At 38.9% G+C, this 17,500-nt stretch overlaps 1 protein-coding gene across 2 annotated transcripts in view; it reads left to right on the top strand.

Annotated features, from left to right (window-relative positions):
• Window positions 1-17,500, top strand: part of LOC115219063 (TWiK family of potassium channels protein 7-like) — a 155,669-nt gene that overhangs the window by 136,836 nt on the left and 1,333 nt on the right. For both annotated transcript variants that reach the window (XM_029789124.2, XM_036508809.1), the window contains exons 2-3: window positions 563-2,385; window positions 8,109-8,579. In XM_029789124.2, coding sequence (XP_029644984.1) covers window positions 1,977-2,385; window positions 8,109-8,579 — 880 coding nt within the window. In that variant the 5' untranslated portion in view covers window positions 563-1,976. The remainder of the gene's footprint in view (window positions 1-562; window positions 2,386-8,108; window positions 8,580-17,500) is intronic.

Genomic DNA, 17,500 nt, shown 5'->3' on the forward strand with positions numbered 1-17,500 from the left:
GAAGGAACAACAACATACATACATACATACATACACACACATACATACATACATACATACATACATACATACATACATACATACATACATACATACATACATACATACATACATACATACATACATACATTCATACATATACAGACAGGCAAGCAGGAAGGTAGGCAGACAGATAGCCAGACAAGTATGTGTTTGTATGTTCTCTTAAAATGTCTTTACGGAAAACAAGCTGGTCATTAACGTGAAAGATGTCTTTCCTGTTTGAGTCAGTAAGAGTTTGAAATGTCTATGCGAGTGTGAGTGGACATGCGCGCGCGCATTTGAGTGTATGTACGTGCGTGTTTGACTATGTGTATTTGAGTGTGTGTGTGTGTAACATATGTGAATATAGATATAACTGCATGCTTGTCATGAGCGCATTCCTCCTGGATGTGTAAATGTAAATGTGGACGAACTCGTGCAATGTACACTTGCGCGCGAGCGTGTATGTATGTGTATGTATGTGTGTCAGTGTATTGATTACAAAAGAGATACTTTAACATTTTTTCTTATATTTTTGCAGTGGCCGGGAGATATTGACTCGTTCCAAGAAATCCTTCCCGAACTGAATATTCAGTATCGCAGACAACACTCAAGGACAGACTATAGAACCAACCAACGAATCGGGCAGACTGCCAGCCAAACAACCAAGCAGCGCCTCCTACTGGCGACAAAAGCAGTATGAATTTATCTATTAACAAACTTTGTCTTCCGCTGTCACGTGAAACAAATAAACAGTAAACCGATAAAGGGACATCGTCACTCAGTGGAAATCAACGAGTAACAATACACCAGGAGGGAACTTCCTAGAGGAAACTCACTAGGGAGACTCACCAGCAGCCACTAAATTGTTACATCTAAACCTAAGTAAAACAACAAGCAGCATGTAACAAATAAACATGTATCAACCAATCATTGGCAACTAACTTGAAACAAACACTCTGTGGTGATCATCTGACAGCAGCTAACTTATGGCAATCAATAAATAGCAATCAGAGATAGCAGATCACCAAGCAATATTTGTCTGTGAATGTCTATTGTCAGCCATTCTGTGACAGCTTCTGTTCTTGCTAAAATAAAGTCAAACATTTATCAGCAGTTCTAAAATTGTATAAAAATTATCTCAACGTCCCTCCACATTTCAGTAAATACCGAATCAGTTTCAACCATCCAACCAATATCAGTCATCAACCAGCGACAGCCATCCAATCAGTATCAACCATCCAAACATTTTTAAGCTATCCAATCGACTAAAACTGTCCATAAAAGGAACTTTGGGAAACATCTAACCACTGACCAGTATTTGTCATCAAGTGGTATCAACCATCGAATAATCATAAATTATCAACTGACCAGACGTTAGCATAACTGACTGTAACTCATACAATTGTGTTTCTTAACGGTCTGTCTCACTGATAACCAACCGTCCATAAATCAGCAGTAACCAGTCAACCAACGAGCAGTAAAGAAATTCCGAAACAACAAATCATCCAGCATTGCCCATCCATTCATCCATCTACTGGTTACTGCTCATCTATCGATTCATTAATCATCCACGTTCCATCTACCAGCAACCTCTTCAAGGTTCATCATTCTTTCGACCAGAAGTACCAAACAGTGGTATTTTAACCAATCAAATCACTTAACTATCTTTTGTATCTGTTAATCACCAGTTAGCAGCTGCGATTTTGAATATTCTGCTATAATCCAACCAGCAAATTTAAGCAATTGGCCAATAGCAAGTTATCATCCAACCATCAAGAAACCATAACTCCAGCAGCTCTTTTATCCATCCGAACCAGCAACCGCTACAATCTAACCAACGGCAATACCAATCGGTAGCATTGTCACCAACCGTCAGCAGTGCTACCACTAAACCATCAGTATACAACCAGCCACCCAATTAACTTGTTAATCGGCAACTACCCACCGACATCATGGACCAATTGCAGCAAGGAATTCTTGAGAGTCCAAAGCGCTTACATAAAGCCGTCCGAACCTTAATCAATATCATAAAGTCGTGGTTCGGTCTTCTCATACTTCTGATGATTTATTCGCTGCTCGGTGCCTACGTGTTTATGGAGGTAGAAGGCCCAGCTGAAAGAAAGAGGCGCGCCGGCTTGCTTCGTGAGCGTCTCTATCTGGGTGATTTGCTCTGGAACCTCACCTTAAATTACGATGGTGACCCGCAGTCCTACAACAACTGGACGCAGTATGTCAAGGAACAATTGCCTCGCTACGAAGAACGTATATATCAGGCGTACAAGTACTCCATGTCTTCGGATGCTGAGGTTTGGGACTTCTACGGAGCGTTGCTGTACTGCGGTACGATTTACACTACAATAGGTAGGAGAGTTCCACGTTTGACCTTCCGTACTGATTACATGCTCACCTATTTATCCCAGCACTTCTTTGTCCATGTTCCTTTCGGGTTCCCTTTCCAAAAAGTTGGGCCACCTACTCATTTAAATGTTTAAAAATAAAAATGTTCCATATCTTATAATAGGTTGTTGTATACCCAGTAGGATGTATCGAGGAGACGGCTTTTTTTAAATAGAGGACAGAAAGTACTCATAACTCTTCAAGAGCCTCCGAGCCTGATGGCAAAAAACTTTCTTCAGACCAGGGACCTGGCCCAAATTCTTACCACTAAAGTCAACCAAGGGCCATGAAGTGTCGTTTAACAGGGCTAGGTTTTCCATCCAGTATGGCGGCATCCATTTTGTTTTTATCTTTTTGGTGTGGTCGAAAATTACGGGTTCGAAAATTAAGTGAAAGAATAACTCAACCAGAGATCAAAACTGTATAGCGAGCTTTGATCCATCCTATTATTGTTTCGTGGTTACATAAGATAACATATATTGAAACACGAGAAATTAGTCATCCATTAAACACCCGATATCCATTAATTGTTTCTTTTACAACAGATCAAACAAAAACAATACGTAAGAGTGGTAGTTTCTTTTTTTTCAATCACTTATCACCTACAGCTACTATCATCATCATCATCATGTTCATCATCATTCCCTTCACCATTATCGCGACCACTATCCTCACCACCACCATCATCACTATCATCATCATCATCATCATCATCATCAACATTGAGATCACGACTATTGTTTATAATCATCACCACTACGATCATCACGGTCACTATCAGCACCATGATCCCCTTCCATCACTAGCATCATCGACTACCGAACGACTATTATAACCACCACTACCACTACTACCACTACCACCATTACTATTATTGCCAAGACAATCTGTTGTCACTAACACCATTACAATCAACCTCCGAACACCACCGCCATCACCACCACCACTGCCACCTTCACACCACATCACAAGGAAACATTGCCATCAACTACAATCTTGCACCATTAACGTCTTTATCACTAGTGTTATCTTCATCACCACCATCAACAACATCATCAGCATCATCATCATCAACAATAACAACGTCCACATTGCTTACAGCGACATTGTCAACTTTATTGCCATTACCACCACCAATGCCACCAACATTAAAACCAATACCAGTGCTATAATCTTTTAGCACACATACACGCACACACACACACACACACACACACACACACACACACACACACACACACACACACACACATATATATATATATACATGCACATACACTCAGGCACAGCCATGCACACACACACACACATACACACATGCACGCTGACAAATACATACACACGCACAGACAACTTACACACATGTACACACACACACCCATACACACTCACACTCAAACACGTGCGTGCATAGGCACACACACACACTCACACACATACACATGCACAGACACAGACACACATGTACACACACACACACACACACACACACACACACACACACATACACACACACACACACAAAACACTATGTTTTCAGAGCAATGGCGTCATCTGTTTCAGTCAATCAATAGAACAACGTGAAGCCAGCTGTACTGTTAGCTTTGAGCTGATAGGTTCGGCTGTAATAGAGGATAACTGAGATCTCGTAGTTGTTACGTTCTTAAGACGATATTGATCTGCTGTAATAACACAGAGGGAGCTTTTTTTGTTTTACAAGACAGAAATTCTGAACTGAAAGAGAAAGAGATTTATCAATCTCTAGAGAGCGTTTGTTCACCGTCAGATGACATCCAAAGATGGATTAATTGTCTACAAGTAATAGTAGTGGTGGTGGTGGTGGTGGTGGTGGTGGTGGTGATGGTGGTGGTAGTAGTAGTAGTAGTAGTATAGTAGTAGTAGTAGTATGAAGGGTTATAGAAAAGCAATTAATGGATGTCCAAATAAAAAAAAAGTAACAGTTCGGCCAACAGATTTAGAAACAAACAGAAAATAAATTAGGTAGATATAGGCGCAGGAGTGGCTGTGTGGTAAGTAGCTTGCTTACCAACCACATGATTCCGGGTTCAGTCGCATTGCGTGGTACCTTCGGCAAGTGTCTTCTACTGTAGCCTCGGGTCGACCAAAGCCTTGTGAGTGGATTTGGTAGACGGAAACTGAAAGAAGCCCGTCGTATATATGTATATGTGTGGTGTGTGTGTGTGTGTGTGTTTGTGTGACTGTGTTTGTCCCCCCCCCAACATCGCTTGTCAACCGATGCTGGTGTGTTTGCGCCCCCGTGACTTAGCGGTTCGGCAAAAGAGACCGATAGAATAAGTACTCGGCTTACAAAGAATAAGTCCTGGGGTCAATTTGCTCGACTAAAGGCAGTGCTCCAGCATGGCCGCAGTCAAATGACTGAAACAAGTAAAAGAGTATAGAAGAGCGATAACAGGAGAAAACAAACTAGAAAAGGTTTGACTGATGAACGAGGGGATATTTTAGACACATTGATAAAAGGGGAGTCGAAAAGATGGCAGGTTGTGTTTGTGTTTGTGTGTGTGTGTATGTGTGTGCGATTTTGTCTCAAACAAGGCTTCGTGCCGCTGTAACGTACAGAAGGCTTACAAATTCAAAAGATGTCGATTGACAGAAGTTTGAAGGATTGAATATCATAGGCCAGGGGAAAACAAGACGATGGTGATCAGTTCCACAGAGGAATGAAAGTATTAGAATAAAAGGACATATGAATAACAGGAACTTCAACTGAGAAACATCTATGAATATTGATTTTGGCATAGGGACAGCAATTTCATTGATCGAAAAGTGCTCAGTGTTAATAAAAATTATTTTCGAAGGGGACAATGGAGAAAACTCCCAGATTTCAGTTCACCAAAAATGGAAAGAACATATGTTGGGTAGAGTGAAGTTGATCTTGGTAGCTAAGATAGCAGCTTCAGATATGTTTCGGTCTCATTAGACCTCCTCAGTGCAGTATAGTCAACATACAAATACCAGGACCTCAGAACGACCAAAAGATATATTTGTGTGTGTGTGTGTGTGTGTGTGAAAATAATTCACAGATAAAAGACACTATAGTCACGGCTAGAACTAGATATCTGAAGGCCGTTTGTATCGACACTCTAACACTATGTTTCTCAAAGTAGTTTCCGAGAAACCAGAGTTGATAAATTTCGTTCCATGAAATAAGGTGTCTTATAATAAATTCAATAAATTTATATTCTAAACATATAGTATTTATACTTTCGGAATAAGTCATTATATACATAACTTATCACTTAAAATAGATTTTTATTAAATTAAGTCAATGATAGTATATATATATATATATACGATGTGTGATCAATAAGTATCCGGACTGTTGCTATAGTAACGAAGCTAAAGCACACAAAGTAAAGCCGCTTGGCACAGGTTGACCTTGAACTCTGTTGTACATGCGCACTAAGTTTTAACATTCTTGCTCACTTCCGCTGTTTACAGCAGTGCTTGGAAGGAAGGTGTGTAGCATGTCATCGTCCTATTGACCATGACAGAGTGTGTTGTCATGGCGATACCAGCTCAGAGGCTTACGCAAAGTTGCAGAAAGTGTATGGAGAGGAGTGTATGAGTCGGACATAAGTGTACGAGTGGTTGAGACGTTTCCAAGATGGCCGAAAAAAAGGTCGATATCGTCGAACGTTCTGGGAGGCCTACAAGCAGCAGAACTGAAAAAAACATTGCAGATATGCGTGCAGCTGTGAGAGGAAATTGTCGAATCACCATCCGTGAGTTATCAGCAGATGTGTTAATTAGTTACGGTTCGGTTCAGTTCAGTCCAGTCCATTATCACGGAAGATTTCGGTCTGCCAAGTTTGTGCCAAAACTGCTTTCAGCTAATCAAAAAGACACTCGGGTTTCAGTTGCACAAGATCTCCTTGATTGTGTCGATAGCGATAAAAGCTTTTTGAAAACTTGGCGTTGGCCCCTGATCAGGGATCGCCAAGCTTTTGACAAAATTTGATGCAGATTCTCTGCTCCACTTTCTCTGTGATAGTCAATGCGACGATCACACGCTACACACCTACCTGCTTTAGGTTCTTTACTATGGCAACAGTCCAGATACTTATTGATCAGACCATATGTGTGTGTGTGTGTGTGTGTGTGTGTGTGTGTGTGTGTGTGTTGTGTGTGTGCGTGCGTGTTTATTCTTTTACTTGTTTCAGTTATTTGACTGCAACCATGCTAGAACATCGCCTTGAAAGGTTTTAGTCGAACAAATCGGACTTATAGCCTAGTAAACACACCAATACCGGTTGTCAAACGGTGATGGAGGACAAACAATGACACACAAACACACACACACAAACACACACACACACACACACACACACACACACACACATTCACACACACATGATTGAAGAAAATGGAGTCAACAATAAGGTTGGACAGTTATTTTTTTGTTCATTCCAATTTCTTCAATTTTATATTCAGACACGACGAATACACAAACATAAAACTGGAAGTATATAATAATGCTACCGGATAGTATTGGGTAATTCTACCCACTTCCTAACGGAATCTACCATAGCTATATATATATACACCAATTCTACTTACAAGGCTTTGGTCGGCCCGGAGTTATAGTGGAAGACACTTGCCCAAGGTACCACGCTGTGGGACTCAACCAGAAACCATTGGTTGGGAAATAAGCTTCTTACCACACAGTCACGCCTGCGATATACAGTATATATATCCTTTTATTCTTTTACTTATTTCAGTAATTTGACTGCGGCCATGCTGGAGCACCACCTAAACGTATGAGATGCTTACAGCACCTAGACTTCCCCAGCGGTCACCCATCTAAGTACTCATTAGGCTCGATTTTGTTTATCTTCGGTGATCGGACGAGAACCGGCATTCAACGTGATATATATATATATATATATAATCTATGCATATATACATAACATATAGGTACATGCCTACATATATATATATATTATATAGGCATATATACATACATATATGTACATGCCTACATATATTATATATATATATATATATATGCATATATGGGTACAGGACATAAAAAAGTTGAACACAACATGAGAAACGAAAACATAAAAACAAAAACATAGAACGAACCTTTTTGGAACAACGAAAAAAACAAACAGAGAAACGAGACATGCAACATAAAGAATATTCCCCTTCTTCAGTTGTCCTGTTCATCTACACCGCGCACGAAGGCAAGGACAATACGCGACTTCGTTGAAACAATCCTTCCTGCAAAGCAAATTAAATAAAATTTGGGATTTGGTGGGGGGGATTTTTTTATATATATATTTTTTATATATATGTATATATATATATATGTATATATATATGTATATATTATATACATACATACATACATACATACATACATACATACATACATACATACATACATACATATATATGTATGTATGTATGCATGTAAATATCTATATACATGTATAAAGATGTTTGTGTGTGTGTATTAATTTTTTGCAACAATGTATAGGCTGTTGAAGGCCGTCCCTAAAATATAGGACTGGATTTCTTCATATTTTAGCTCTAACTAAGGGTTCCGCGTTCTATGGAAAAAGGAATTTTGACAATATTGCTCTCTAATGATTGTCTAAATCCATCATTTTGATATTTGTTTCCATTTTTTATCTTTTTAGGTTACGGACATGTTTCTCCGTCTACCGACTGGGGTCGCATCGCCACAATGATTTATGGAGCAATTGGTGTTCCGTTGGCATTGATTGTTTTAGCTGATATGGGTCGTCACTTCACCGTCCTTTTAAAAGTACTCTGGGTCCTTGCCCGTAAATCCTGCGACGTAGGAGCCTGTATTTGTCGCGTTTCAGCATCAGCGGCCGCCACTGCCGGAGGTGCAGTGGTGAGTGCAGGCCGTCGCAAGATTTCACGGGATAGGAAGCCGCCTTACAAAATAACGGACCGCTTCGAAAACGAAGATGGAAGTGCGCCTATAGCTCAATGGGAAGATTCACGCACGCCAGTATCGGAAAACACTGAGGAAGACGAGTTTGATGACCAAGACGGTGGAATGTTTGGGAGTGGTTTCCTGAGAATAAGTGGAAAGACACCGACTCTGGCAGACATAGATGACCAGTTCAACCTTCCAATGGGTGAGTATATTACGTATGTGTGCTTTTGTGTATGCGTGTATAAGTATTTGTGTGTGTGTGAGTGTAAGTGTTTGTGTATGCATGTTTGTGAAAAAGAGGGAGAGAAGAAAAGTGGTATTGGAGACTGTTGTAAACTATTTGCTAGCTTGATTGGCCCCCAAATCACCTCTGACCAAGTAACCTCTGATCAAAAAGCATTTTAGCCTCTCTCTTTTTTTTTTTTTTTTTGAGACATAGCATATGTAGGACCACATTATCCAATATATTCTTCCTCTTTTTTATTTATAAAAAAGGGTAGAGTGTAATTTGAGAGAGATTTAGTTGCTCCGTCTAGCACATCGAAAGACCACACAGAAGCTCCCTCTGTGACTAAAGTTGTAGACGAGTCTGTTATGTTATACTGTATGCAACAAAAAACCTTCACAGTTTCCAATTTCTTATAAACGTTTTGACAATAAACGCACGATATGCACCAATCTGATCCACGATGGCAACTAAAAACAAAAGCGATTAAGCATTAGCTACATAGAGACAATATTACCACCTGCCTAACTTTTCTCCACTCCAATAGCCGTGTAAAACATGAGAGATTTTTCTGCCTTACCTTGAATCTAATTCATAATTCATAACATCGTCAAACATTTTCTCTGGATTTCTAGTAAGTACCCCAGTCACTGAAAATTAGAAACACTTTTTTTTCTGACGAAACGTTTGTCCTCTTTCAGTGTTAGAGTCCACTTGTTTTTGTATTGATGTGACCAAAATGTTACACCAATCGACATTGGAGAGCTGTCAATCTATAATTCTCGAAGTCACTTTCCTGATGTCTTATTGCCTTGCAGAGAACGGAATACTTAAGGTATTCTTCTGATAATGGTGATAAAGTACCTTTCTACTAGTATTACGTCTCGGTGATGTAACAATGAAGCGCTTTTATGCAGAAAAGCCGTATTTGAAGGTGTATAAGATGCATCTTTTTTTTCAAAAACAAAAAAGGTCGAAAAAGGCACCTCGAGTCCTACATGCGAAGTTGGGACTTCCAAAAGCTTTAAAATATTACAATCTTTCCTCTGAATATGTGCTACTGAAATTCAAGGTTTCTACTGGAATACAATCCAGTCCAGACGACAGAGGTTTTTTTGTTTTTTTTTTTTCATTTCATGGCAGCGCTAACTTTAGCAAAAGTGGCGGCCTATTGATTTGGTGGATGATGAGTACTTCGCAAAACTCCTCTGGATTCACTTATTCAGGCTGGTCTAGGGGCTTATTGAAGTACTTTTCTCAACCCTCCACGACTGACAGATATCACGGTACAAATCCTGCTGTGATACAGAGTCTTCAATGTATCATAGAAACTGTTTATGTCATATTTGACTCAGTGCATCATGATTTCTTGAGCTTTTACCATCCACCATTTTTTTATAATTCAGTGTACAATGGGTGAGTTGAGCCTTCTCCGAAGAATTTGCACTGATTGTATAGAATATGTGATGAGAGATTACTCAGAGTGGCTCTGTGGACTTTGTACATGTCATTGAGAAGCCTATGGGTTTTGCTAGAGTTCTCGTTGAATCACTTTTGATTTTTTTTTCGTCTTGAGGCCAATGGTTTCTGCAGCAGCATCAAGGAATCAGGAATTTGAGAAGGTCCATTAGTCAACCATATGATGCCTCTAAAACTTTTAGTTTGACAACCAGAGTGTCAGATGTCAAGACGTTTGGGCATCTTTTACGTCGTAAAGTGCACATTTGCATCTAACTTTTGTTATATCATTCGATGGTCTATCCAACATTCAATTCTCCTCGTTGCATTAATGGGTAAAACATTTCTTGAGGTTTACCCAACTGACCATGATAGACAATAAGAAACCAGTATGCAATCATGAGGTCTTGCGCTTGTTCTTTTACTAGGAGATTGTGCATGTAATAGTTTTATTGTGTTCCAGGCAGAGAAAAAGAAGTCTTATGCCTTTGCTGTTTTTTTTTTCTCTATCACAATAGCTAGTACAAACATAGAAGATAGCATTCAACATGACATCAGCCTTGTTGTTAAAAATAAACTCCTGTCTTAACTCAGACACCAATTAACATTAATGAGCGGTTGGATGTCTCAAGACGGCAAATTGACTGTATCATTAGAGGGATGGACAAAAGGTTTTGCGTTATTCGTTTCGTTTCTTTACACTCTGAGTTTAAAACCCACCGCGATCATTCTATTGGCGTTTTATGTCTTCTTTTAAATGTTTTCTTCGGTTTTTAATTTTTAATTATTTCTTTACTGAAACATTTTCTTTCTATGTCTTGTTTCATTTATTCGCAAGTTCATTGCTGGTTTTTATTCCGGCTCATTACACACTGAATTTAAATTCCGCCCAGGTCAATTGCGCTTTACAATCTTCCCAGGATCTATAAAATAAACTACCAGCTTAATGTGAGGGATTATTGGATTTGTTAGAATAATTGGAGAAAATCTTTTGTTGTATTTGCTCTGATTCATTACGTTCTGGGTATCCCAGCAGATGTTGCAAACTTGTTTGTGCCTTGCCGACAGAATGGTATCATATAAATGTCAACAATACCAGAAGAAAAGCAATGGGAAATCACGATCTTTGTATCCTTGCATCAAAGTTACCAGACCGTCCGTGTGCTGGCTCAAAGAAGGATCAATGTCTCTTCGAAATTCCGCTTCTTACAGCAAGAGTGTCTACACACCAACTCTGCGATCCGATACCCTGCACAAAGACTGTTCCTAGCAGACATTCAATCAGGAGTTGATCATATTTATTTCTTTACTATCCACAAGGAACTAAACATAGGGGGGACAAACAAGGACAGACAAAGGGATTAAGTCGATTACCTCGACCCCAGTACGTAACTGGTACTTATTTAATCGACCACAAAAGGATGAAAGGCAAAGTCGACATCGGCGGAATTTGAACTCAGAACGCAACGACAGACGAAATACCGCTAAGCATTTCGCCCAGCGTGCTAACGATTCTGCCAGCTCGCCGCCCAAATTGGCCATACACACACACAGACTCCAATATACGCTGGCAAGCATGCATTCACGCACGCGCGCATGCACACACATGCATGCACGCACACATGCTTACACACACACATGCATACACACATACACACATGCACACATACACACATTCACACGTGCAAATACACATAGGCCTTATCTTTTATGTATATAGGTTCTGACGCGTCGACACACAAACACTAATATTTTGAATCACGAAATATTAATGATCAGTTCTTGGTACTGTATTTTAATATGTGGCGAGTTGCATGATGGGTCGGGGCTTGGAGTAGGGTGATATATTTTTGATATCACTGTCCCATTGAGAGAATTCGATAAATGAGAGGAGAGACTGTTACTGTTGTAAAAACTAGATAAAAGCGAAATATAATCAATCTAAAAGGACGCCTTGATAGCAGGCTATCACAACAAGCTACTTAATCTCCAATTAATAATAGCACGTCTCTTTGTCTCAAATATACGCGTGCACACACACACACACCACACACACACACACACACACACACACACACACACACACACACACAACTAGATAGACACACGTAGAAATATACACGCTTAAACGCTCTTGCACACGCATAAAATTTCTGATAGTAAGAATTAAATACATAAATTTATGGCCTTTTTTTTTCTGAAATCAACATTGAATGAAAAGGCGGAATGTATATAGTTGTTTCAGAGTGTTTGTGTGTGTAATCTATGTATGTGATGTTATCTTTATATATATATATCGGGAAGTAAATGTGGCTAACCCTTAGGGGTTGATGCTACTGTATCTTGTAGCCCCAGGAAGACATCTCCCCCAGCTAGCTATATGTTTTTTTTGCAAGATTCTTCATGTGAAATTGTGTGTTGAAACATACACTGTTATAGTTGGGGATGGTCATATTTTTGCCAATTAATCACACGCACTATTAGAACCAGTGGTTAATTGACAAAAAATGTCTTTCTCCAAATAAGACAACATATATATATATATATATATATATATATATATATATATATATATATATATATATATATATATATATATATATATATATATAACAAGTATTATATCACCCAAAAATTATTGTCTGGAGATAAAATGAGAGTTGGGGGAGGGGGACACGGTTTCTGGCTTAGTAGCCCTAACCTTATCTTCAGTAACCAAAGAACTTTATACAAAAACGAATGAAACACATTTATAACCAAGGTAATGTTGCATAATTTATACAAAGTACTAAAGCTGATAGAATCAATTAAAATTGATGGGGGTCATCACTGTTTCGATGAAGGATACAAATATCTGTGAGATTTATAATAGATAAAATTCTTATCTTTCCCGTAAACAAAAGGCAAATACTGTCGTTTCTGAGAACAGCAAAACATCAAGAGAGTTTGAATGTTATTGTTCTTGGTTGTAACAGCAATCAAAGTGTGGTTGGTTAGTGTTACTGTCATTGTTCCTTATTGTTTAGTTGTTGTTAGCTTGGATCAACAGTTGTCCGGGTTTGTTCGCCGTCCGTCTGCCGTCTTGTCTCTGCCATTTCTCAATGCTCTCTGGTTAAGTAGCTAAGGTGCGCCAAATTCGTACTGATGTTTAGACTCAGAGACAAAGACGTTGCTGGAACAAGTTCTAGGCGAAGTTGTGATTGGTTAGATTTCTTTATCACGTGGGTAATATTTTAGTGAATCGCGACATCGGGTGTGGTGATAGTGATCAGACTGCTGAATATACCCGCTACAAAACTATTGAAGCTGTTGCCCCAATATGGGCGTTAGCTCAATGAATGAAACAATTAAAACAGAGCAGACTATTTGATCCATCGCTAGTCCGAGTTTATCGCGTGAGTTTATCATTATCGAATCCAACACATACACGTGAGAACTTGAAGTTTTGACGAAATTATTTCATTTAGGTCAACACACACACACACACACACACACACACACACACACACACACACATTACACACACACACACAACACACACACACACACACACACACACAACACACCATACACATATATATATATATATATAATATATATATATATATATATATATATAAATGAAAGAATGGAGTCGAACGAAGATTTTAACAAATTCCTTTACTCTCAACACATGTTTCGAAGACTGCATACTCTCAATTCCGAAGGAATAAAGGGTGCATTATGCCGTCTTCTCATCAGGAAAGACAAGGAACCTCTATCAGCCTCAAGACGAACAAAAACTTTTTGATGACTGCCTACATGGTGTCCACAGTGATAATGAGTGCTTTTTAAAAAATCCGTTATAAGCAATGACGTCAAAATTGGTTGGAAGGAGAAAGTTCTAAAAAAAGGGAAAGGGACAATATTTATGCTGTATGTATGGGGATGTGCGGGTGTTTGCGTTTGTTAATGAGTTTGAATGTTTATGTGTGTGTATGAGTGTGTGTATATAACTGCATTTGTGTCTCTGTGTGTGTGTGTGTGTAATTGTGTGTGTGTGGGGGAGACAATTGTCAAATATATTTAGTAGTGAGGTGATAAATTTGTGTGTGTGTTGTTTGCTTGATGATGAGAGAGAGAGAGAGAGGGAGAGAGAGAGAGGGGGGAAGAGGTAGAGAGAAAGAGATAAACATACTCCAACGATATCTAGTAGTGTTTTCTGACGTGAATTTGCTACCCAGGTATCGATTAACCGAATTATCCATAGTAGGATAATTCATTCACCTACTTAAATATATATATATATAATACAAAATGGGACAAGAATGCAAAACATCCAGACAGTTAGGTGATACAAAAAAGGGACAACAAAACATCCAGATAGACGATACAAAGAAAACGAGGACGGGTCATTCGCAGTTTTCTTTCCTCAGTCGAGTTCCAGATTATCTTTGCGATTTCGGCTGGTTATACTCGATATATATATATATATATATATATATATATATATATATATATAATATAATATATATATATATATATATATATATATATTATATATATATATATAATATATATATATATACATATATATATATATATATATATACATATATAATATATATATACTATATATATATATATATATATATATATATATATATATATATATATATCACAGTGATCACCGTGATCGACCAGGCTATCAGATGTTGCTACACATCACTGGTCACAATGCGCTTCGCATTGTTTTAGCCTTCAAATGACGCCACTCCGCTGGCTAAGCGAGCAGGCCATATATATATTATATATTATATATATATATATATATATATACATATATACACACCACACAACACACACACACCACACACACACACATATATATACTACATATATATATATATATATATATATATATATATATGGTGCGAATCAACAAACTACAAAAGGCAGAGACAGGGAGGGAACAGCAAACAAAGTATATTAGTTTGACACTCGAATAAAAATGGAGGAGTCTTTGACAGAATGAGGAAAGAAAACGGAGAGAGAGAAAAGTGTCTGGATTAAGAGTCACATATACAAACACTTACACGTCTTTGTTTACGTATTTCTATATATTTGTATAAAACCAGTTGTGTTTACATGAGTGTATATACACACACACACGTTTGTATGTATATATATATGTGTGTGTGTATTTTGGTTGGTAGGTATAAGAGATGTGTCAGTATGAGTGTGCGCGCGCGCGCAAGCGTAAATTTTCACGATTTATCGTATACGGCTCATTCATTTCCATATAAGAACGATATAATTCGATGTGAGGACTGCAACACCAGTGGTGCATCTCCTCGCAATAGCTCTTTGAATGGCTAAACACGAAGAGTATATCTTTTCGTTTAGTCAGAGGAGGAACAGTGGCGCAGCTTGAATGTGTGCCGCCCAAGGCAGTTTTCAGTTTACCCCCACCCCCTCACCTCCGCCTCTGGGTCAATACAACCTATGTAGGTTTATACAGCAGACCTGAAAGTGTCGTCCCCATAAAAGCGTCATCCGGGCGAACCGACCATTTTTCACCCTCTCCTCTAACTACGCTACTGAGAAAGCCTCTAAGACTGGTGAGAGGTATGATGTGATCCTTACTGGGGTTCAAGCTGAATGTTTGTAACAGAGTGGATTCAGTCAAATGGTGTTATTACACCAGAAGTAAAGCCCTTAATCCTATAGATCAGGCATCGGCAGCTACTTTTTATCAGGATCCAGTTTTGATTTTTGTTTAGGTTTATCGTTTTTGGGACCTGAAGCGCCACTATCTTGTCCTCAGTACCAACAAAGACAGCATCTGCTATCCAGGCCACATCTATCTCTGGTGGAATTCTTTCCACCCTTACCCGAGACGCTCTCTGTCCCAGGTACATGGGTAGAAGTACTAACTCTTCGTTCCTTAGTGGTGTCGCCGAGTATTTTTTCGCCGTGTTTTCATTTTTGAACCTGACCTCAACTTCTCCAAATATTGACCCTCTGGCAAGATATGTTATTTCTTGCCAGATTGGCCTCAGCGCCTTCTCTAATTGTTCTATTGTCATATGGTCAATTTTTCCCTTCTTAATTGAGTAGGTTTTGTGTGTCCCCGTTCTTCCTTTCATTATTTTTGTTGTTTCTTGCGAGGAAGGTGGGGGTTACTTGCACATTGTAACCGTCCTGACTTAATAACTCCTTGTATTTTCCCATTTCGATCTCAACATTATCATCCGATTCTCGGGCGACGTCTGTGAACTTCTTATTTCTTCCTTCCAATTCCTTATCCATAACTTCGATAGTTCTTAACAGTTCTTCTTCAGATGTTGACAGCTCCGACCCACTAAGGTCTAAGTAAAACATTTTTTTACTTGCCATACTCCCCTCAAAATGCCGAGGAACAGCACAACCATACACACCGCTGCAATGCAGCACAGAACGAATCACAATACTTTTCAATAAACAACAGGAAACACGGACTTTCAAGGATGCTTGGCCTCGTGACTGACACGAGCCGATTAGATTTTGGGATCGATCCGGAACCGGACAAGTATTCTGGGTTATTTTTCCATTTTTTCCCCTTAATTTTGAGAGTGGTCGGGTTCAGCTTTAGCTTTCTCATTTATGAGAGCAGTTTATTTCAGATATTCTCATTTTAAAAATCATCTCTGGCTAATCGTTGAGAGGACATTGGCGTTGCCTTGGCGGAGTGCTCTTGTTGTTATTATTATTATAATCATTATTATTATTATTATTATTATTATTATTATTATTATTATTATTATTATTTTGTTGTTGTTGTTGTTGTTGTTGTTGTTGTTGTTGTTGTTAAGGCGGTGAGCTGGCACAAATGTTAGCACGCTACGTTCTGAGTTCAAATTCCGCCGAGGTCGACTTTGCCTTTCATCCTTTCGGGGTCGATTAATTAAGTGCCAGTTACGCACTGGAGTCGATATAATCGACTTAATCCGTTTGTCTGTCCTTGTTTGTCCTCTCTGTGTTTAGCCCCTTGTGGATAGTAAAGAAATAGGTATTTCGTCTGCCGCTACGTTCTGAGTTCAAATTTCGTCGAGGTTGACTTTGCCTTTCATCCTTACGGAATCGATAAATTACGTACCAGTGAAACACTGGGGTCGATGTATTCGACTAGTCCCCCCCCCCCAACAATTTCAGGCCCTGTGCTTTTCGTAGAAAGGATTATTATTGTTATTAGAGTATTAGCTGGCAGAATCGTTAGCATGTCTGGCAAAATGCTTACCGGCATTTCGTCCAACTCTTCGTTTAGAATTTTAATTCCATCGGGGTCGACTTTGCCTTTCATCCTTTCGAGGTCGATAAAATAAGTACCAGTAAATCAATGGGATCAATGTGGTCAACTTATCCCCTACCCTTATACTGCTGACCTTGTGCGAAAATTTGAATCCATTGTTATAAAGGCG

Source organism: Octopus sinensis, linkage group LG14 (assembly GCF_006345805.1).
Source record: "Octopus sinensis linkage group LG14, ASM634580v1, whole genome shotgun sequence".
Taxonomy (NCBI): domain Eukaryota; kingdom Metazoa; phylum Mollusca; class Cephalopoda; order Octopoda; family Octopodidae; genus Octopus; species Octopus sinensis.